Genomic DNA, 22,861 nt, shown 5'->3' on the forward strand with positions numbered 1-22,861 from the left:
CTGCTAATATGAATAATGGTCTTTTCCTAATGTGGGGTGTGTGTGTGTGTGTGTGTGTGTGTGTGTGTGTGTCTATAGTGAGTAGGTAGTACTTAATTGTCAAGAAGAAAGAGAATAAAAGAGATAATGAACTTGATATAAATGGGAGTGATAGCAGACAAGCCTGAGTAGAAACTAAAAGCTATGTTTTGGAAATTGTAATGAGTTTTACAAGCTCACCCAAGGAATTAGACAGTAAAGATCCAGCAAGAGAAGTGGTTACAAGAATGTTATTTTGACATCATTGTGCTAGAAATATTTCAGAAGAGAGAGACTGGGAGGGATGAGTACCCAAAAAAAAAAAAAAAAAGGCAATTGGAGTAATTGAAGTTTATCATAACAAGGACTTGGTAGTAAAAATGAAGAGGGTGCATTAAGCAGAGTTTTGAGGAAGTAAATGATCTGGTTTGGTGATAGATTGGCCGTTGACAGCGCAATATAGTAGAAGTAGCATTGGTTTAGGATTCAGAAGAGAACTTGGTTTTAGTTTGCCTCTAACAGGCTCTTGTTCTTTAGGACTCCCTTTCTGTCATCCATGTCAGTGTTGAGAGATATTTACTGAGGTGTCTATGTGGTACATTCTATGTAGGATTCTTGTGGATAAAACAAAATTAACTGCTTTCGTGGAGTATATTGGTTGAGAGAATAAATGCTAGGATCTAAAGTTATAAATTTGTGCAATAAAGTTCAAAGAGAGAAGAAAAGTTTAATTTTTTATTTTTATTTTTATTTTAAGATTTATTTATTTATTCATTCAGAGAGAGCAAAGAGAGAGGCAGAGACACAGGCAAAGGGAGAAGCAGGCTCCATGCAGGAAGCTCAATGCGGGACTCGATCCCGAGTCTCCAGGATCACACCCCGGGCTGCAGGTGGTGCCAAACCGCTGCACCACCAGGGCCTCCCAAGTTTAATTTTTTAAAAAATATTTTATTCATTTATTCATGAGAGACAGAGAGAGAGAGAGAGAGAGAGAGAGGCAGGGACACAGGCAGAGGGAGAAGCAGGCTCCATGCAGGGAACCTGATGCGGGACTTGGTCCCAGGACTCTAGGATCACGCCCTGGGCCGAAGGCGGGTGCCAAACCGCTGAGCCACCCAGGGATCCCCTAGTTTTTTTTTTTTTTTTTTTAACTAGGTCAACTGGAAGAATTGGACATGTTCAAAAAGAAATAGAAGAGTTGCAGAGGATTTTGATAGGAGGAGCAGCTGAGATGAGTGGAATAATCCAAGTGGAATGGTCCAAGTGAACATTGTATAGGCACTTAAAAATTCAGACTTCACTGCATTTAAGATTTGGGCTGGAGCTGTCCTCAGAGAGAGGGGATCTTTTGAAGCAGAACTTTCGCTGAACAAGGAGCTTCTGCAGATACTTAGAATAAAGAAAGGTGCCAAGTAAAGTAAAGCTCTGAAGGGAAAGGAGGAGACTGTTTTGAAAAGAAAGATGGAAAGAGGTTTAAGGTGGTCATTTGAGTGGGCAGCAATATAGAATGTCTCAGATAAGGCTGAAAGGCTTGAAAACTGAGAAAAGGGCCTGTTTTCAAAAGAGGGAAGTAATTGGTAAAAGCTCACAGGAGTGGAAATAGAAGCTATTTGAAGAGCTGGTAGGCATGAGTTCTCATACATTTATTTGGCAGCCAGAGAGAGAAGAGGTTAGAGTAGTCTCACCCTTGTATGCTTCAACCCTTTCTACACAGTGCCACTAGATTTACCTTACTAACACACAACTTTGATTATGTCAGTCTCTTGCTAAAACACCTTTTAGCTCCTGTTTAGGCTCCTGTTTTCCTGAAGAGTAAAAATTTAAACCTCACCTTAAAGGTCTGAAGTCTGGCCCAAACCTACTTTTGTAGCTTTATTTTTCACTGTTAGGTAGGCTTTCTATTATAGCATGATTATTAACATGGTAGTAATTTACTTGGCTACTATCTTTGTAATTTTGAGTTGAAAGTTAAGGTAACGAGGTATTGTGACTTGGGTTTTTAGGCTAAACACAGCTGATGCAGTTTATTGAAATATATCATTATCGAGTAAGTATAGCATATGATTATTTTCAGAGGACAGTTGTATTGGTTGAATTTCTAACAGTATGTTAAAATGTAAAAACAACATATATTGCTTAATAAGTGCTACCCCATGCTGGATCCTTGAAATTATAGGCAAATTTAGTGAAACAATCCTCTAATAGATTTTGATATACGGAATAGTTAAACCTTTGAAATTCAAAGGTTTGATGAGAAGCAAACGCTAGACTACAGAGTTTTCTTTAGCTAAGCTCTATAGAGTTTCATGTGATTTGATTGGGGACTGCTGTGGCAGCCAAATAGAATAAAAGCTGGGATGGGAAAGGAGCACAGTGTGACCTCTTGTGATCAGCATGTAGAGTTAGCAGAGAAGCAACCTTAAAAGAGCCCCCAAGCTGATAATAGATTAAGAAGAATATCTTTTAATACATTGTGATTGAAAGAAAGTAGGGTGTTTATTAACCAGAACCACTGGAGGCCCAGTGATCTTTTGGTCTTTTTTGTTGTTTTTTTTTTTTTAATTTTTTTTTCTTTTTTGGTTTTTGATCAAAGTATAATACCCATTTACTACGAGTCTCCTTGTACTTCGTAGAATTTCTGTTGTTTTTCAAATTTCTTGACAATAATGTTAAAAAAACCCCATAATTTTCAGTTGTTTGAAAGTTAAGTTCTACTTTCCCACCTTTATGTTTCATAGGTGTCTTTCCTGGATTGCCTTTGTTTGTGAAGGGGGGAAGTGGGCAGGGAATTAATTTAACCAAACTGCTGTAATTAAATGGCTGGTATTAATTATGTTTCCATACTATGGATTAGATTTGCCCTTGTGTTTAAGAAGCAATTCTTCATTGCCCAGTTCTCTTCTTTCTTTTACCATAAATTCTGTGGTTACTGGGTTCTCTCCTTTTTCTAAGTTCTTATCCAAACTGTTCCAATCCATAGTCAGAGGAAGAGCTCAGGAGATCACTGTGCTGAGAACAGGGCAATAAGTTCTCTGCCCTAGAGTTGCTCAGTGTTGTGTAAGGAACAGAAATATAAACAGTTAATTTCAGTTCAGGGTTGTAATAAATGCTCAGAGATATGCCAAAGGGTTGTGGCCAAGCCACAAATTGTGGAAATCAGGAATGTGTCCTAGTCCCTAACTTGTTCCTTTCCCCAGGAAATGGATAAGAACTTAGTCAAGTTTTGGAGGGTGAGGAGTGGGAGTAGGGCAGAACAGTCTTGGAAGAGGGAGAAGCATGGGCCAGAGACTTAGAAGCATGAGACAGCTTAGTATGTGTTCAGGGAACAACTACAACTAATTATGTATCATTGAAGCATGAAGTAGGAGGCAGGGAGTGGCAGAAAATATGAAGCTGAAGATTTAGGCAATAGAAGAATTTTAGATATTTTAAAATATGCAAGGAAGCTTGAATTTTGTCATGGAGGGTTGATAGAAGGAGGGTTGATAAGCAGGAGAACAATAGTCTGACGATTAGTGTTAGGTTCTTGGCAGTGTGAAGGGTTGATTTGCAGAAGTGGTAATATATGAATTAGGGAACTGTTAGGAGGTTGCTCTAAGTAAGAGATGAGGGTTTGAGCTAAGGTAGTTGTAACAAGATGGAGAAATGGATTACAGAAATTTGAGGTAAAATAAACTGGAGATAGTGGAGGGAGGATGAAGGAAAAAGATGTATAGATGCTTTTCAGGTTTCTAACTTGAGGACTGGGTGAATAGCAATATCACATGATGAGATCAAGGATATAGGAAGAAGAGATTTGGAAAAGGAAGATTCTTAAGTTCAAGTTTGGATTTAGTTGTTTTGGAGACATCTTGGACCATGAAGGGAGAGAGGTTCAAGTTTTGAATGAGGTTAATTCATTTGCCACATACATAGGGTATCATCGAAAGGTTTTAAGAAATGGACCAGGTAGGAGAACATAATAAGGACTGAAGATAAAAGTAACCATCAGATGAAAACCATGAGATTAGATGAACTCTTCCTAGTAATAAAGTAGAGTATAAAAGGGAAAACTGAAAACAGAACCCTGAAATCACTGGAATTTAAGCTGCTGTAGTCAGCAGAAGCAGCCCATCAAAGGAGACTCAGAAGACTCCGAGAGAGATGAGCAACAGAAGTATGTAATTTGACAAAACAAAGGAGAAGAGGGTTTCAAGTGGAAGCAGTAGTCAAAGGTGCCACATACAGCAGAGAAATCAAAAAAGGTAAATCCTGCTACTACTATACTAATTTTAGTAGTTTAAACAAAGGCAGAAATTAGAATTAAGCAGGCCAAGGGCTCAGTAGAAGGTGAAGAAATTGAGACTACACATATATATACTATATGTGTATAGTATATATTCTATACTCTAGAATTTGATAAGTAAATGAAGGTGGAAAGAACAAAGCTGATAAGTTAACATTTGAGTGCATATTTTATGTCAGACTAATAAGCACAGCACATGCATCATTTTATTTTCCTCATGGTAACTCCATTTTATTTATCATTTATTTTTCTATCTATTTATTTATTGGCATGTGTGCATGAGCTAAGGGGAGGGAAAGAGAGAGAGAATATCAAGCAAGCTCCACACTCAGCACGGAGCTGGACGCCAGGCTCGATCCTACAACACCAAGATCATGACCTGAGCTGAAATCAAGATTTGGAAGCTTAACTGCACCATCTGAGCTCCCCTTAGTAACTCCATTTTAGAATATCAATATTGAGGCACACAGGTTTTGTAATTTACCCAAGAACATACAACTAATAAATGGAGTACATACAACTAATAAATAATAACCCCAAGTAACACTTGGGGATCTTGACTCTAAAGTTCATGTCCTGGTCACTATACTACAAAACTACAAAACAAAACAAAACCAAAAATATTTATCTCTGGTTGCCACTATCTAAATCTGAGGTAAACCTTATTTCTCTTTTGCGATAGTTCTTATATTTTTGTTATGCTATAGCTAGCCTTGACTAGTGCCATCATTTCTGGAGTGAACAGATTGGTGTCATTTTCTCACTCTTCATTCATCTGTTGACCAGCGAATATTAAATATGAAATGCGGTGATACAGAAAGATTATAGGCTTTGGAGAGAGAGATACATAGACTTGTAGTCACAAAATGAATGACTTTGGACAAGTTAATTTCTGAGCTGTAGCTTCTTTGTTCGTAAAAATTAGGTTAAGACTTTCATTTAAAAGTCTGAATAAAAAAATAAAAATATGACTTTTTTTTTTCTCGAGACATCAGGTGCTTAGGATTGCATTGCTCATACTCTATGCAGAGTTCTGCCTGGGTCCCCCAAAGTCTCCATTTTATATGCTTATTCTTTTATCTTCAGTTTCACTCTTTTCCCCATTTTAGGCAGTTACCCCAGAGTATATTTGATACCTCTCCAGTCAGCCTTCATGTATTTATTTGATGTGTTTTTTCCAAAATAGTCTTGTTTTGCTTATATGCTTATATAAAATTTTATATAAATGATATAATGCTATTAATCTCCTTCTTTCTACTTCTTTTAATACTTTTATTTTTACTTGTTTTAGTTAGTAGAGTCACCATTAAAATGAATTTTAAGTAGTTAATGATGTGGCAAAGTAGTTAATGATGTGGCAGATATCGTCAGGAAACCCTGATAGTATCATTCATTTATTGAGCACTTTGTGTGTGGCTGCTTCTAAAGAGAGACTGCATGTTAATAACTGCATTTTGGGAGTATTCTGTTCCAGTTGCTTGTCTTTTGCTATCCCAGTACTGTAGTCTAATTAGAATGGTTTTGTAATAAATGTAATTATCTGGCAAGGTGAACCACATGCCTTTGCTTTCTTTGTTAATTTAGTTATTCTTGAATCACTTTATTCTCATATTTAGAATAGGACCCTTCAGGTATTTTGATAGGAGTTGTCTTTGACAAATTGCTATCTTTACGTTGCTGTCACCAGCATCCTATGAATGAACATACTAGGTTTTCGTGTATTTATCTCTTTATTGTATGATTATTAACAGAGTAAAAATTTTGTATATATAAATAGTTGTGTATTATTTTTCTTAGGTTAATTTTGAAATCATTTTATAATTTTTCTTATTGCTAGTAGCTTATTTTCTATTTGGTTATTGCTGGGAGGAAATATAAACTTTTGTTTCTTTAATTTTTAAGTTGAGGTAACTTACATATTGCGAAATGCACGTATATTAACTCTATAGTAGTTGAATCAGTTTCGACAAACACATATATTTGTGTAACCTACCTCCCATCAAGGTATAGAACATTTGTATCACCCCAGAAGTTTTCTCGTGTCCTTTTCTAGTGAATCCCTTGAAGCAACCAGTGATTTGATTTCTATCACTGTGGATTAGTTTTGCTAATTCTGGAACTTCATCTAAGTGGAGTTATACAGTATGTTTTGTGTCTGGTTTCTTTTACTCAGCATGATCTTTCCAAGGTTTATCTGTGTTGTTTCATTAGTGATTTATTTATTGGGAATAGTTAGTACATTTTTTTAAAGATTTATTTATTCATTCATTCATTCATTCATTCATGAGAGACAGAGAGAGAAACAGAGAGGGAGAAGCAGGCTCCATGCAGGGAGCCCGACGTCGGACTCGGTCCCGGGTCTCCAGGATCACACCCTGGACCGAAGGCAGGCACTAAACTGCTGAGCCACCCAGGGATCCCCTAGTTAGTACATTCTATGAATATACTATAGTTTCTTTATTTTACTGCTGTGGACATCTGGGCTGCTTCCAGTTTTGGGCTGTTAGAAATAAAACCTATGGGGGACTTTTTCTTACAAGACTTTTGTGGACATACTTTTCATTTCTCCTGAGCAGAAGTACCAAAAAGTGAATTGCAAGCGCTGAAACAGATGAGTATTGTATCCTTCTGCATATAGTACCCTGAGAAAGACACATCACTTAGGAAGGATTCTGGCTGGGAATACATAACCTGAATCTGATCATGAAGAAACATATCGGACAAGCCTCAAATAAGAGATATATTATTTAAAAATAAAAGGACTGTGTTCTTCAAAAATGTCAGTGCCACACAACGTAAAAGCCAAACCTTCCAGGTTAAAGGAGGCTGAAGGAAGACACATGATAAAAACAGGACGTGATCCTAAACTCAATTCTCTACTTGGGAGTAGTGGAGGGGGAATGTTATAAGGACATTATTGAGTTAATTGACAAAATTGTGATATGGATTAAAGTATTGTCAGTGTGACATTTACTGAAGTTGATAACTGCACTGTGGTTATGTAAGAGAATATCCTTATTCTGTGGAAATACTACCATATTTAGAAATAAATTATATGGATATGGAGAAAGGAGAGTGTGAAAAGGATGTGAGAGAGTATGCCATGAGCAAATTACAAGTGATGGAAGAAATGAGGCAAAATTCATCAATAGGTTGATATGGTTTGTGTATACTCTTTCTACTATGCTGGCAATTCTTCTGAAACTTTGAAATTTTCCCTAATAAAAAGGCGGGGGGGGGGGAAACAAAGTTAACATTTTTCCTTCTCTTTCTGAGGTATTGATTGATCCATTCAAATTTCCTTAATTTTCATTAGTTTTATACTTTGTGCCAATTTTGCCATTTTCTAAAGAAATCCATTTTTTCCAAGTTTTCAAATATACTGGTATTTATATAGTATATTTTATAATTTTAAAAATCTGTTTTGTCTGTGGTTATTTCATGTTTTGTAACATACTGTGTTAATTCATATCATCCACTCTCCTTGATTGGTTTTACCAGAGGTGTATCTTTTTAGCATTTTCTTCAAAGAATCAACTTTTGGTTTTCTGAATCTTTGCCTTTTTTATTATTTATTTCAGTGATTTCTGTTCTTACAGCCTGCCTTTTTTTTTTTCTCCCAATTTTATTTTATTTACATTGTTACCTCTTTGAGTTGAAAGATTAGCTCTTCTTTTCAGGATTTGTCTCCCAATGTGTTTAGAAGCATAGTTTTCCTGTTATTATCTTCTCTGGGTCCCACCAATTTTGACTGGTAGTCTTCCACTATAATATTTCATAATGTTCCTTATTGTTTCCTCTTTAATGGAATGATTATTTTGCTGCATAATTTTTGTTTCCAGATTAGGATGTTGTTGGCTATCTTTTTGTTACTTCATATATTGTTGCAATGTGGTTGGAGAATATAGTTTATTAGATCTTCAGTCTTTGCAATTTGAGTCTTCTTTTGAAGTTTAGTATATGGTCAGTATTTGGGAAAGATTCGTATGTGCTTGTAAAGAATGTTTAATTTGTATTTGTTATAAAGTTCTATATATTTGACCAAGCTTGTTTCTTAATATAAATCTTTTTTTTTAAGATTTTATTGGGATCCCTGGGTGGCGCAGCGGTTTGGCGCCTGCCTTTGGCCCAGGGCGCGATCCTGGAGACCCGGGATCGAATCCCATGTCGGGCTCCCGGTGCATGGAGCCTGCTTCTCCCTCTGCCTGTGTCTCTGCCTCTCTCTCTCTCTGTGACTATCATAAATAAATAAAAAATTTTAAAAAAAGAGTAAAAAAAATAAAGATTTTATTTATTTATTTATGAGAGACACACAGAGAGAGAGAGACAGAGATATAGGCAGAGGGAGAAGCAGGCTCCACACAGGGAGCCTGATGTGGGACTCGATCCTGGAACTCCGAGATCATGCCCTGGGCCGAAGGCAGGCACTAAACCACTGAGCCACCCAGGCATCCCTCTTTGTATAAATCTTATGTTTCCTTAGTTTTTGTTCATCTATTATTTTGTAAGAGATCATTTAAAATAGGCTACCAGAGTGCATGGGTGGCTCAGTTGGTTAAGCATCAGATTCTTGATTCTGTTCAGGTCATGGTCTCAGGGTCGTGAGAATTTAAAGATGTACCAGAAAGTATAGAAGGAAGAGTGTAATAAGATGCATCTGTTGTCTAGCTTCAATAATGGTCAACCTTTTGTCAATCTTGTTTTATTGCTCTCTGCTCCACTTCTTAAAACAGCTTAATCAGGGGCATAATTGGCATACAATAAACTACATAAATTGTACAGTTTGATACCTCTTGGCGTATGTATACATCCATGAAACTATCACAAGTAATTTAGTGAATATATCCCCTTTACACTCAGGAATTTTCTCATGCCCCTTTGTAATCCCTTCCTCTTGGCACCTCCAGGCAACCACTGAATTGCATTCTATAACTGTAGTTTAGTTTGCATTTTTTGTACTATATAAACAGAGTCATACACTGTATACTATTTTTTTTTTTTGGTCTGACTTTTTTCACAGAACATAATTATTTTGAGGGTATTGTGTGTTTCAAATTCATTCTCTTTTATTGGTGAATAGTATTACATTGCATATCTGTAGTACAAATTGTTTATCCACGTACCTGTTCATGGACATTTGAGAGTCTTTTCCAGTTTTTGACTATTGCAAATAGAGCTGCTGTGATGTTTTGTGTTTTCCTTTCTTTTGAGTGAATAGTTAAGGGTGGAATGGCTAGATCATATGTAAGTATATGTTTCACTTTTAAAGCAATGCCAAATTGTTTTCCAAAGTGAATATACCAGAGCACATGGGTGGCTCAGTTGGTTAAGTGTCTGCTTTCGACTCAGGTCATGATCCTAGGTCCCTGCATCAGGCTCCCTGCTCAGTGGGGAGCCTGTTTTTCCCTCTCCCCCTGCTCAGGTTCTCTCTCACTGTCTCTCTCACTTTCTCTCTCAAATAAATAAATATTTAAAAAAAAAAAAATAAAAACCATTTTACATTCCCATTCGCTGTATAGGAGAGTTTCGGTCCTTCTATATTCTTTGCAACACTTTAAATTTTAGCCATTTTAATAGGTATGTAGTGATACCTCATTGTGGTTTTGATTTACATTTCTCTATGACTAACAGTGTTGAGCATCTTTCACATGTTTATTTGCCATCCTATGTTTTCTTCGGTGATATGATAGTGAAAATCTTTTGCCTGTTTTTTAAAATTTGGGTTCTTAATTGAGTTTTGAGAGTTCTTTATACTGGATACAGATCTTGTATCCGAGATTTGCTTTGCAAATATTTTCTCCCAGTCTGTAATTTGGCTTCTCCTTTTAATAAGTGTTTTTGTGGAACAGAAGTTTTTTTTTTTAAATTTTTATTTATTTATGAGAGAGAGAGAGAGGCAGAGACATAGGCAGAGGGAGAAGCAGGCTCCATGCACTGGGAGCCCGATGTGGGACTCGATCCCGGGTCTCCAGGATCGCGCCCTGGGCCAAAGCCAGGCGCCAAACCGCTGCGCCACCCAGGGATCCCGGAACAGAAGTTTTCAATTTTGAAGTTTGGTTTCTCAATTTTTTTCTTTCATGGATTATGCTTATTTTAAAAAGGAACATTTTTTTTTCTTTAAAAAAATGTTTTTTTTATTAGAGTTCAATTTGCCAACATATAGCATAATACCCAGTGCTCATCCGTCAAGTGCCCCCCTCAGTACCGGTGACCCAGTCACCCTATCCTCCCTCCTACCTCTCCTTCCACTACCCCTTGTTTGTTTCCCAGAGTTAGGAGTCTCATGTTCTGTCACCCTCACTGATATTTCCCACTCATTTTCTCTCCTTTCCCCTTTATTCCCTTTCACTATTTTTTATATTCCCCAAATGAATGAGACCATATAATGTTTGTCCTTATCCAGTTGACTTACTTCACTCAGCATAATACCCTCCAGTTCCATCCACATTGAAGCAGATGGTGGGTATTTGTCGTTTCTAACGGCTGAGTGATACTCCATTGTATACATAGACCACATCTTCTTTATCCATTCACCTGTCGATGGACACCAAGGCTCCTTCCACAGTTTGGCTATGGTGGACATTGCTGCTAGAAACATCGGGGTGCAGGTGTCCCGGCATTTCACTGCATCTGTATCTTTGGGGTAAATCCCCAGCAGTGCAATTGCTGGGTCGTAGGGCAGTTCTATTTTTAACTCTTTGAGGAACCTCCACACAGTTTTCCAGAGTGGCTGCACCAGTTCACATTCCCACCAACAGTGTAGGAGGGTTCCCTTTTCTCTGCATCCTCTCCAACATTTGTTGTTTCCTGCCTTGTTAATTTTCCCCATTCTCACTGGTGTGAGGTGGTATCTCATTGTGGTTTTGATTTGTATTTCCCTGATGGCAAGTGATGCAGAGCATTTTCTCATGTGCTTGTTGGCCATGTGTATGTCTTCTTTGGTGAAATTTCTGTTCATGTCTTTTGCCCATTTCATGATTGGATTGTTTGTTTCTTTGCTGTTGCGTTTAATAAGGTCTTTATAGATCTTGGATACTAGCCCTTTATCTGATACGTTATTTGCAAATATCTTGTCCCATTCTGTAGACTGTCTTTTAGTTTTGTTGACTGTTTCTTTTGCTGTGCAGAAAAAACGAGCATATTTTGGATTGATTATAGATTTATAGACAATATGAAAAGCTAGTACAAAGAGTTAACCATATACCCTTCACCCAGCTTTCCTGAATGCCAACATCTCATTACATAACCATGGTACATTTGTCAAAACTAAGAAATTAACATTGATACAGAACATGGGCCATCCTATTATATTATATATTATATAAATACTACATAAAATTATAATATATAATTATATATATATTTATATATAATCTAATAATCTAATATATAATTATATAATATAAATTACATAAAAATTCTTTTATATATTACTATCTATTATAATATAGACATATTTATAAATATATATTTATATATTTTATATATATTATCTATTATATATAAAAATTCTTTGCCTGGCATTTTTTTGGGGGGTATCAATCAGATGGTGGAATAATATTAAACTAAGATATCCTATAATTACACTTATAAATACTTCAATAAAAATGAACCCTTTTTTTTTTTTTAAGATTTTGTTTGACAGGGAGCACGCAGGTACAAGTAGGCAGAGGGAGAGGGAGAAACAGTCTCCCCGCTGAGCAGGGAACCTGATTTGGGATTCCATTCCAGGACCCCGAGAGTGTGACCTGAGCCAAAGGCAGACACTTAACCAGACTGAGCCACCCAGATGCCCTGAACACATTTTTAAAGGCAGTTGTGTGGCGTTATTTCCATGTGCAGGACCCCAACCTAAGTACCAGTTGATTTAAATTCCTCAGTATAATGCTGTTCATGTCAAGGTCAGACTCAACATTTAACAACATAATCAAGTAAACTGACCTAGACATCATGTGCAGATAGAAAGAAATCTTCAATGTGTGTTTTTTTTTTTTTAATAAGTAACTATTCAAGGTTGCAGAAGTTACAGGATAGGATAAAATTTGAGTGTCAAAGACATTTTGTAATAGTTTTATATCTGATCAGCTGTGGACAAGAGGATGAAAGAACATATTTCCTATAGTTCAAAAGTAAAAATTAGCGTTCATATCAATTTGTTATTTTCACTCTATTATGTTCTTAGGCAAAAATACCTATTTTTACTCCTTTTAGAATCTAAAATACTTTGTGTTTTAATAAACATAATGCATGATATTGTGTTTACTACATGCTGTCACAGTTACAGTGCTTTAAAGTATCTTATTGAATTCTCTTAACAGTCCCATGAAATAGATAATAGTATTTTGAGGAAATAGGCACAGAGAAATAAATGTTTGTTCAGTGAACTTGCCCAACATCTCACAGGCTATATAACTCTAGTCTACATTCTTTTAACCATTGTGCTAGACCAACTAGCAAATTGTCATGGGTGAATGTATCTTGTAATATATGCACCTCCCCTTGCCAAATACCTCTATTATTGTGACCTCCTGAAGGAATGGTAAGATTTCCATTACTACATCCCTTTTATGAAGTTTTATCTTTTTTTCTCCATTAATAGTTAAATGGAGTACCAAATTCAACATCAGTGGTCATGACTTGAAACCTTTGCCTCTAAGTTATACTAGTAATTATAACTTTGCACCATAACATAGCTGATGTGGTGGAGATCGATTGATCTATTTACCTATAAAGGATATAACTTTTTAAAACACTTTATCAGGAAATATTTTAATGAAAAATCCATGAAAGATAGCCATGCATACACTGGGCATATTACTGGAATGCTATCCCAACTTAAATTTTACTTTTATTACTTTTCACTTCTCATCGGATCCTAATAATTATTTGCTAAGGGCCAGAGCTTTTGAATTTGTTGCTGTTTAAAGGTCTTGAGGAAGTTACAGCAATTTCAGCTCTTGGATTTTAAAAATTAGGTCACTCTACATATCAGCTGAAATTTGGTATCATTTTTGTTTTATTTTTTCATGAAATTTGTTGATGGATTTTTTAAAGATTTATTTATTCATGAGAGACAGAGAGAGAAAGGCAGAGACATAGGCAGAGGGAGAAGCAGGCTCCTCACAGGGAGCCCAGTGGGACTCGATCCTGGATCCTGGGATCAGGCGCTGAGCTGAAGACAGACGCTCAACGGCTGAGCCACCCAGGCGTCCCATGTTGATGGATTTTTAATGGTTGCTGCAAGTTTTTCTACTGTTTAAAATTTTGGAGAATAGTGCTAATATTTTATAACAGGGTCCCCTGTTTGCAAAACTTTTTTTTTTTTTAATGTACAGTTACATGTATAAATAAAACTGATCTGTCCTATTTCTTAGACAGTCATTGAGAAGCTGCTTGGGTGATTTTTTGTTTTTGTTTTTGTGTATTTGTTGGGAGAGGAGGGTCTCCATTAAGGAGAACCTAAAGCTAGAAATTCTAACGCAAAGCTAGATTGGTGGTATTTTTACCCCTTCCACTTTTACCCTCAAAATTCTTACCCAGAAAATCATTTTGTTTTCTATAAGAATATTATACATATGCAGTATATATATGAACATATTCATAGACCTATTTTTATTTGAAAATGGTTTTTTAAAATTTTGGAAGAAGAAATTACTTGTTGACTATTTGCCACGGGTCTTTGCTAGGTTTTCTAAATAATGTTGATTGGTTGTATCATTTAGATTAGAACATCAAGTGCATGTAAAAGGAAATCACAATTTGATTGGCAGCATTTGTAGCATTACTGTCTTGATAAGATAATAAGTAGGTAAAGTACCAAAAAAAAAAAAAAATTCTTTTCCAAGTTTGGGTAAAGAAAAATTTAAAATCTAATATCTGCTTAAGGTTTTCCTTAGGTTTTCCTTTAAAGATGATTTTTTCAGCATGTGGACTCTACTTTGGTTCATTTTGTTATAGATTTACTGTTTTTAATCCTTTAAACATTTTTCTTGCTCAAGATGTCATATGGTCACTTTTTGTTGAAAAGCATACACACACATACACCACACACACACACACTTTGTAACTACTGGTACTTGTGACTGCTAACGCTTTCAGACTGGATGTTAGTAAATATTTTCGGTAAGCACAATACTACTAGCATGTATGATACTCTTGTTTCACTAAACTCTGTAAAGCTTGGTATCCCTAAATGGCAGGCAGATGAGCTTTTTCTAAGATCTTTAGTTACATCTACTCTGAAAGTGGATACCTTTCTTTTTGAATGGTGAATCCATGCCACATTGGTAGAGAGAGGCTGACAAGAAGGGATAAATATCCTCTTAGTTTCCAGGTTCTTATGTGTGTGACAGAGTGGTGGGTGGGTAGGTGAGTTGGAGTGGTAGTGATGAGGTGATGATGGTGATGGGAAAGGAATAAAAAATGATTGAATTTTCCTCTGCTCAAAACAGTTCTCTACCGTATATTTGCAAGATTTGGCTTTTTGGGGCTGGCTTAAAGTGGTTAGGAATTGGTTCTCAAAGAATTTATGTTTTAAATGTAAGTGAAGATAGATATACATGCACAGAAACAATTTAACGAATGAATAGAAAGTAACAATTATCACTCATTTTTAACTATGGGAGTGTGTCAAGGGCTCACAGATTGTCCTTGATCTTTTTTTTTTTTTTTTTTTTTTGATTGATTTTCCTTGATCTTGATGTGATTTCTGGTGCTGAACTTCTTAAGTCTGGAAACTCATATCTTCAGTCTTGGCACTTTCATAGTGCAATTTTAGGAAGTTGCTTTAATAGCATGGAATTAGGCCTATTGAGTTATGCAAAAAGTGCCTTCAGCCAATATGATGTGATCCACTTATCCTTAAAGTGAGGGTTGCATATCTGATTGACCTGGGAAAGGTGTTGAAAGTAAAGACTCCCATTACAGAGATCCTTTCTTAGGATAGCTCAGTCGAGTTAGAGTGCTTTTAGGGCATTTATTTTATACTTTGATAGTTTAAAATTTTGTGGCAGCTATTAATTAGTGATAATTTTTATTATATATTTTAGACTTATGAAGAAGAAAGTTAAGGTTTTATCTCTTATAGGTCCATTGTTTTACTAGGATCTGTTATTAAGTAGAGACTGAGATGTTAGAGATGTTTAAGTGATACCATTGATAAAGCTATAAATAAGAGGAGGAATAGGGAAGATATATAAAGAATGTATTATATACTAATGGCAAGTGTAGTAAGATTCTCCAGAGAAACAGAACTTCCGTGTCTGTGTGGTGTTTTTTTTTGTTTTTGTTTTTGTTGTTGTTTTTAATGAGGCATTGGGTCACACAATTATGAAAGCTGAGAGGTCCCATGATCCAAAGTCTGAAAGCTGGAGACCAAGGAAAGCCAGTGATACAATTCATGTTGAGTCTGAGGGCCTGATAAACAATGGTGCTTGAGATATACATCCCAGTGCAAGGGTTGGAAAGAGATGTCCTAGCAATGAGGCAGGAAAACAAACAAAAAGGGCAGATTCTTCCTTCTTTTGCCCCTGGTTCTATTTAGGCCCTCAAAGGATTGGATGGTGCCTACTACCCACATTGGGAGGGCAGTCTGCTGAGTCCACTCATGCTAATGCTAATCTCATTTCCAAAAAATTCAGAACTTAGAGCAGTAGGATTTGATTATATGATATTAAAAATAAAGATCATGAGATTTAATGTCTGTTGGCCCCCCCTACTAACTGTGGATATTAGGACTTATATACATACACTTACATGCGGAGATCCTGATGATAAAACTAATATATGCTTGTGGTAGAAATTTAGAAAGTATAGAAAAAGATAAAGAAAATAAGGGGGCATTACCACCAAAATTGTAGTACCCACAGTTTTGGATATCTTAAACTTTGGCTGCCCCAGATACATACATATAAACACACACACACACACACACACACACACACCTGAGAAACAGTGTAAAAGTCTCAATAAGGAAATACATAATAAACAATGATGTATCAATATGAAGTTTTGAAAAGTAATATATTCTTGTGGCTCAAAATTCAAAAGGCATAGAGTTATTATTTAGTAAAAAATGCTCTTGTATTGCCCTTGTGACTCTGCCATCAGTTTTCCTCCTTGGATACAACCAAGGTAGTGGTTTTTTGTTTTGTTTTGTTTTGTTTTGTTTTGTTTTTTTAAGGTTTTATTTATTTATTCATGAGAGACAGAGAGAGGCAGAGAAGCAGGCTCCATGCAGGGAGCCTGACGTGGGACTCGATCCTGGGTCTCCAGAATCATACCCTGGGCTGAAGGCGGTGCTAAACCGCTGAGCCACCTGGGCTGCCCCAAGGTAGTGCTTTTTTTTTTTTTTTTTTTAAACTATTTCGGATAAATTTATGCACATAGAAATACTTTTAGTATACATGTACACACATGTTATGTATGTATATGTTATTATGTACCTTGTCCTCCCCCCCTTTTTTAGTTTTAATTTTATCGAAATAATATATCCATATGAAAGTCAGAGAGCTCTAAGATTTATTTACTTATTTTGGTTTGAAAGAAACCACTTTCATTTCTTAGCTGATTAATTTTATATTCTTTGTCTCTAAAATAATTGCTTTAATGTCAGTTTTAGTGTTCTAGTGCAGATAATCAGATTCTCTTTAAGTACATGTTGGTAGTAAGTACATGGTAGTTCTGTCAGTTTTAGTGTTCTAGTGCAGATAATCAGATTCTCTTTAAGTACATGTTGGTAGTAAGTACATGGTAGTTCTGTCATAATTCGGATTAGATCAGTGTTCATTGTTTATGTAATTATGACTTATATAAATGCTATTCACAACATGATTATTTTTTCTTTTCTGTACTACCATTTTTCCTCCTGTAACTAATATTTGACTTATTAAATTTGCTTGTTTTTCTGTTCAATGACAAACTGTCTACCATTTATATAAATCTGTACTTAAGATTTTCAAAGACTTATCATCAGATGTGCTGTCAACTTCATCTTCTAAAAGAAGGTTCTTCTGGAGTTTCTGGTAACCTCCAACCTCCAGGTTGTTCCCTGTTCTCTGTGTATAGCTGTCATGCTAGGATTTCTATTTCTAGTCACCCTGGAGATTCCCTTTCACTCTGTCATCTCAATACCATATTGTTGTAATTATTATGGTTTTATAGACATCTAGTTCCTTCACATTAAAATCTTCTGGACTGTTCTTACTGCTTATATAAATTTTAGAATCAGCCTACCTACTTAAAAATCTTCTTTGTGTCTTCAATATGCAGTTGTCAAATATTCTGTATATGTTAGCTTGAATTGTATAATTTGAGTTTTCCATGTTGAAGCGTTGTCAAATACTAGTAATTTCAAACAGTTCTACTTAATAGAACATTTCTTGCTAAGTTTATATTTTACTGTTTTATTGTTTCTTTTGCAAATGGGAACTTTTATGTTTCATCTTGTAACTGGTGGCGATGGTGATGGCGATGGCAGAGTTGACTTGATTCTTTATACCTACAAATATAAATTGTATATTCAGAACTTCTTTTAATAGGTGGTTCTTTTTAATTTTTCATCTATAATTATCACACTTATAATTATTTCACCTTTAATTTTTCACACTTAATTATTATTTTACTTTTTTCCATTTTTATACCTTTTATCAAATTATGTAATACTAGCAATAATTCTTGTCTTGTTTCAGATTTTTTTTTGTTTGTTTGTTTCAGATTTAAATAGGGTTATTTTTAGGTTTCTTCACTAACTTTGGTACTGACTTTTAGGATTGTGTATTATGCATATATGTCTCCATGGTAAACATCTGCTTGTTCCTATTTTAAGAAAATCTTGATGGATGTGTAAGTTTATCAGATGTCTTTCAGTGACTATGGAGATAATCATAAGATATTTTTACATAGTAGACTAAATAAATAGATTTTATTATATTGAACCACTTCTGAATATCAGAATTAAACTCTGCTTGATCATAACAGTAGTATATTATTTCTTTGGTATGTTCCTAGGGACTTTCTTTTTTATTGTTTTATTCATGTCTGGTATCATAAGTTGTATTAATGTGTAGTATTCATTTGTGTGTGATGTTTCTCTTAATTTTGGACATCAGTGCTATGTTCCCTATATGAAAATTAGCTTTACTAATTTACTGCATTACTTGGAAGCTTTACTGCTGTGCTTTGAAATAGTTCAGGCAGCTTTAGAGTTATTTGTTCTTATGTATGTATGTATGTATTTTTTTAAGATTTTTATTTATTTATTCATGAGAGACACACAGAGAGAGACAGAGACAGAGACACAGGCTGAGGGAGAAGCAGGGAGCTTCTGAGACACAGGCTGAGGGAGAGCAGAAGCTCTCACAAGGAGCCTGATGCGGAACTCGATCCTGGATCCCGGATCCCGGGATCACACCCTGGGCCAAAGGCAGATGCTCAGCCACTGAGCCACCCAGCTGTCCCTGTTCTTAAGTGTTTAGTAAAATTTAGAATATTATTGGCATCTAGTACTTTCTGAGGAGATTAAGTCTTTGAAAACTTTTTCTTCTGTGATAATTATCAGATACTTCTTTTGTGAAGTCTTTATTGTTTTACCTTCATGAAATTCATAATGCCTTACTTGGAATGCTGATAACACAGTTTATGGTTTTTTTAGGGCATTAAATAAAAACATTTGTCTTATATACATTTGTCTCCATTATATTGTTAAGGTTTTGAGAGCTTAGGGTAGGAGCCATCTATTTGTTTATTGCCTCAAATTCTAGCCCGTAGTAGGGGATATATTGGCTTAACAACTTTTTCCTTCTTTCTTTCTTTTGGTGATGGTAAATGTTTTACAGGCTTCCCAGTTGGCATGTGTGTTGTAAAGAGAGTTCTTCAGCTTCATCATACTACTCTCAAGATGACAATTGTGCACTAGAAAATGAAGATGTACAATTCCAGAAAAAGGTACCTTAAATAAAGTTGACAGTGTAATTTGTGTGTCAGCTTTTTGAGACTTCCTCAAAATGTTTGGAATAAAAGTAATTTCAAAAATACAGGACATAATTTTTGGTGATTTGTAATTCTTGCTGTAATAAGAATTACTCAGATAATTCTGAAAGTAAGCTATCCCTGACATATGTTTATTTGTGTTGCTTATGTTTGGAATGTTATAACATCTTTAGTTCTAGAATAGGGAGAAAAATAGTACCTATTCAGAGAACTGAAAACCAGTGGCTCACTTTTTAATACTCTAAATACTTAAAAGGTTTCAAAAGAAACCCCAGCCTTATAAGTGAAAATTTAGATATGAGGATTATATGGAGACTCTGCAATCACTGGCTATGTAGTTTTTTAATATAATTGGGGGAATTTTAATAAAGTATAATTGGAGGAATGAATAGACAAAGTCCAAAAAACCAGACCAGATGGTCTTTTTTTTTTTTTTTTATCAGATGGTCTTTAAATCACTTATTATTTTATTTTAAATGATAAAAGGTGGGGGGGCCTGGGTGACTCAGTCAGTAGAGCATGTGACTCTTGATCTCAGGGTTGTGAGTTCAAGCACCACATTAGTTATGGAGCCTACTTAAATAAAATGAATGATAGATAAAAGGTGAGTATTGACTAGATTTGGCTTCTCCCTATCAGTATATGTATTTAAACTAAAATTGACCCTTGAATGACATGAGTTTGACCTGTGTGGGTACATTAATATGCAGATTTTTTTAATAATACAGTACTGTAAATGTATTTTCTCTTATGATTTTCTTAACACTTAATATTTTCTCAAGCTTACTTCAGTATAAGAATATGGTTTATAACATATGGAACATAGAAAATATGTGTTGACTGCTTATTATTGGTACATTTTCTGGTTAACAATAGGCTGTGAGTAGTTAAGTTCTGGGGGAGTTAAAAAGTACATGGAAATTTTTGACTGTGCTAGGGCTTGGAACCCCTAACCCCTGCATTGTTCAAGGATCAACTGTATAGAAGTAATTTATACTAACTATAGAATATTCATATTTATAGCCTATTCCCCTTCTGAAAGGAACCATAGTTTACTGTTTCTTGTGAAAACATTGAGACTGTTTTTTTGTGGGTATCTATATATGGCACACAAATTAATATTTTTATTTTCCGTAAAATGTCATATTGTAAATATTCTACATTTTGACTTTCCCTTCTGCCCTGATAGTATCTCATGGACACTTTTTCATGTTGCTGTATTCTTGTTATGGCTACATTTTTATTCCATCATAAGTTATGATATATTTCTTTATTAAAAGACTGAATTGTAAAACAAAACAAAAAAAAGACTGAATTGTTTCTCAGCTTGTGTGTGCACGCATGTGTGTGAACATAAGTTTATAATTACATGCTTGGAGGGGGTGGCATGATATTTAGCGTGGATGATTCAAATTTTGGGGTTATGTTGGATTTCTGGGATAGAGCATTTAAAAATTTTAAGACTGTTCCTGAATATCTCTTTAAAGAGAGTATAATTTTATACTTTTAACTTTTACCCACAGTCTAAGACTTTGATCTAATCTCTCATGAGAAATTTGAAAACAAATTTTGTGAGAATGAATATAAGCAAAGCATTCGGGGGGGAACATACTCTTACAGAAATATGTAGGTCTGATAAATGCTTTAAAGGCTTTGATAAGCAAAGAATGAACCTTGCTTTTATGAAATTATATCCTAGAAGATACATTTAAATGGGAAGGTATCTGAAATCCTAACTTGAAAGTAAATGTCAAAAGAGAGATGACACAAATATTAAATACATATTGGATGATGTACATTCATTTTTTAGATATTTTCCAAAGTCTTACTGTTTGCCTACCACGTGGTGCTGTGTGGTAGGACTAAAGTACTTATCAAGAAATCAAATGAAGGTCTTGAACTCATTTAGTGTACATTTTAAGTGTGATGGCAAGGAATGGAATGCAGGAAGATGAACAATAGGCATGTAAACAAATAAAAGTAGAGTCAGACTTGTACAGAACAGTGTTTTTGTACAGTTTAAATACATAATATTGCTTTATATTATTTATATTATATTATATATATTATACGTAATATATGTAATATATTATATTATATATATTATATATATAACTGTTTTGTGAAATAGTTTTATCAGTTACCCTTTCATCTTGTTGCAATATAGGATGAAAGAGAGGGACCTATCCATGCTGAATTATCGGAAAAAGTAGGTTCAAATTTACCTATTCCTCCAGAAGAACATAAATTAAAAGATGACTACGATGTGGATGTACAAGTAAGCTATGTTGCTTTAATGTTTAATAATACATCTTTTAAAACTACTCACCATATTGCATATTGTTACTTTTTTTTTTCAAACTTTCATGCAATTGGCTTTAATACTATTTACATCTAAGAGTACTGATTTTGAGAAATTGAAAAATTGCAGATTTAATAATAAATGTGACCATTTTCTTTGTAGTAAAAGTTTGGGTGTAAGTTCTCATTTCTTTGTAGGTTCCATTTTGGCTCACTATAATGTATTTTATCTCCAGATTATTAGATGTCAGGAAATTTTTTTCTAACTTACAACAAAAGAAAGTATTTGTATATAAAATCGAGTATTTTGATACCAAACTTTTGTCACTGATTGTGGAATATGAATTAGTAATAGGTTAAAATGTATTTTATGTGTTTCTTATATTACATCCTGAATATTTTCCATTTTGTACATCAAATTTTATGAAAATTATTAAAAACTAGAATGCTGAAGCATCTGGAACCCATTTAATGTTAGGAATAGCTGAAGAACTAGGGATATTTTATCTGGAAGAAGAAAAACTAAGGAAAAACTAAGTATCTCAAATATTAACAAAACAAACCAACTCAAAATGGGGGAGAATTCTTTTTTGAAAATACAGTTACAGCTATTTTATGACTTGATTTCGCTATCTAAGTACAAATAGTGAATTTCATTTTATTGGATCCTGGAAGATGTTTGTCAGATGTGTGTACATAAGAGTAAGAAAAAGTTCTCTGTATCCCTTCCAGTTATACGACTATCCTGAACAGTCCTACCATTGTTCATTCTCCAGAACTTTTATCATGGTATACTCTTCCTCAAATACTTTGAAGTGCTTATTGCATCTTAATAGATCTGTGCTGTTCAGTATAGTAGCCACTAGCTACATGGGGCTATTGAGTACTGGAAATGCAGCTAGTCCAAACTGAGACTTGCTGTAAGTATTAAATACATATTGGGTTTTGGAGATTTAGTTAAAAAAATGTAAAATATCTCATTGATTTTTTTTATATTAAATACATATTAAAATGATAATATAATATTTGATAATGTAATACTCCTTTTTCAAGGCCTCCACCATAAACTGTAAACTGTTTATATTCCTTTGTGAATTTTTCATTTCAGTGTAAATATTTCCCCAAATGATTGCATTTTATATTCCTCTGAACTCTATACCTTGTGTTTTCTTTCTGCTTCCATACTGAGTCCTTTTTGCTTCAGAGAACCAATTATTCTAGTCCATAATAGTCCATAGTTTCTTTTTTCCTTGAACTGAGCATGAATAC

The 22,861-nt window shown here is 34.8% G+C and overlaps 1 protein-coding gene across 1 annotated transcript in view; it reads left to right on the forward strand.

Annotated features, from left to right (window-relative positions):
• Window positions 1-22,861, forward strand: part of SUCO (SUN domain containing ossification factor) — a 125,386-nt gene that overhangs the window by 48,737 nt on the left and 53,788 nt on the right. The window contains exons 7-8 of the mRNA XM_041749647.1: window positions 19,138-19,246; window positions 21,459-21,569. Of these exons, the coding sequence (XP_041605581.1) occupies window positions 19,138-19,246; window positions 21,459-21,569 (220 nt within the window). The remainder of the gene's footprint in view (window positions 1-19,137; window positions 19,247-21,458; window positions 21,570-22,861) is intronic.

The sequence above is a fragment of the Vulpes lagopus genome, chromosome 1, assembly GCF_018345385.1.
Source record: "Vulpes lagopus strain Blue_001 chromosome 1, ASM1834538v1, whole genome shotgun sequence".
NCBI classification, from domain to species: Eukaryota; Metazoa; Chordata; class Mammalia; order Carnivora; family Canidae; genus Vulpes; species Vulpes lagopus.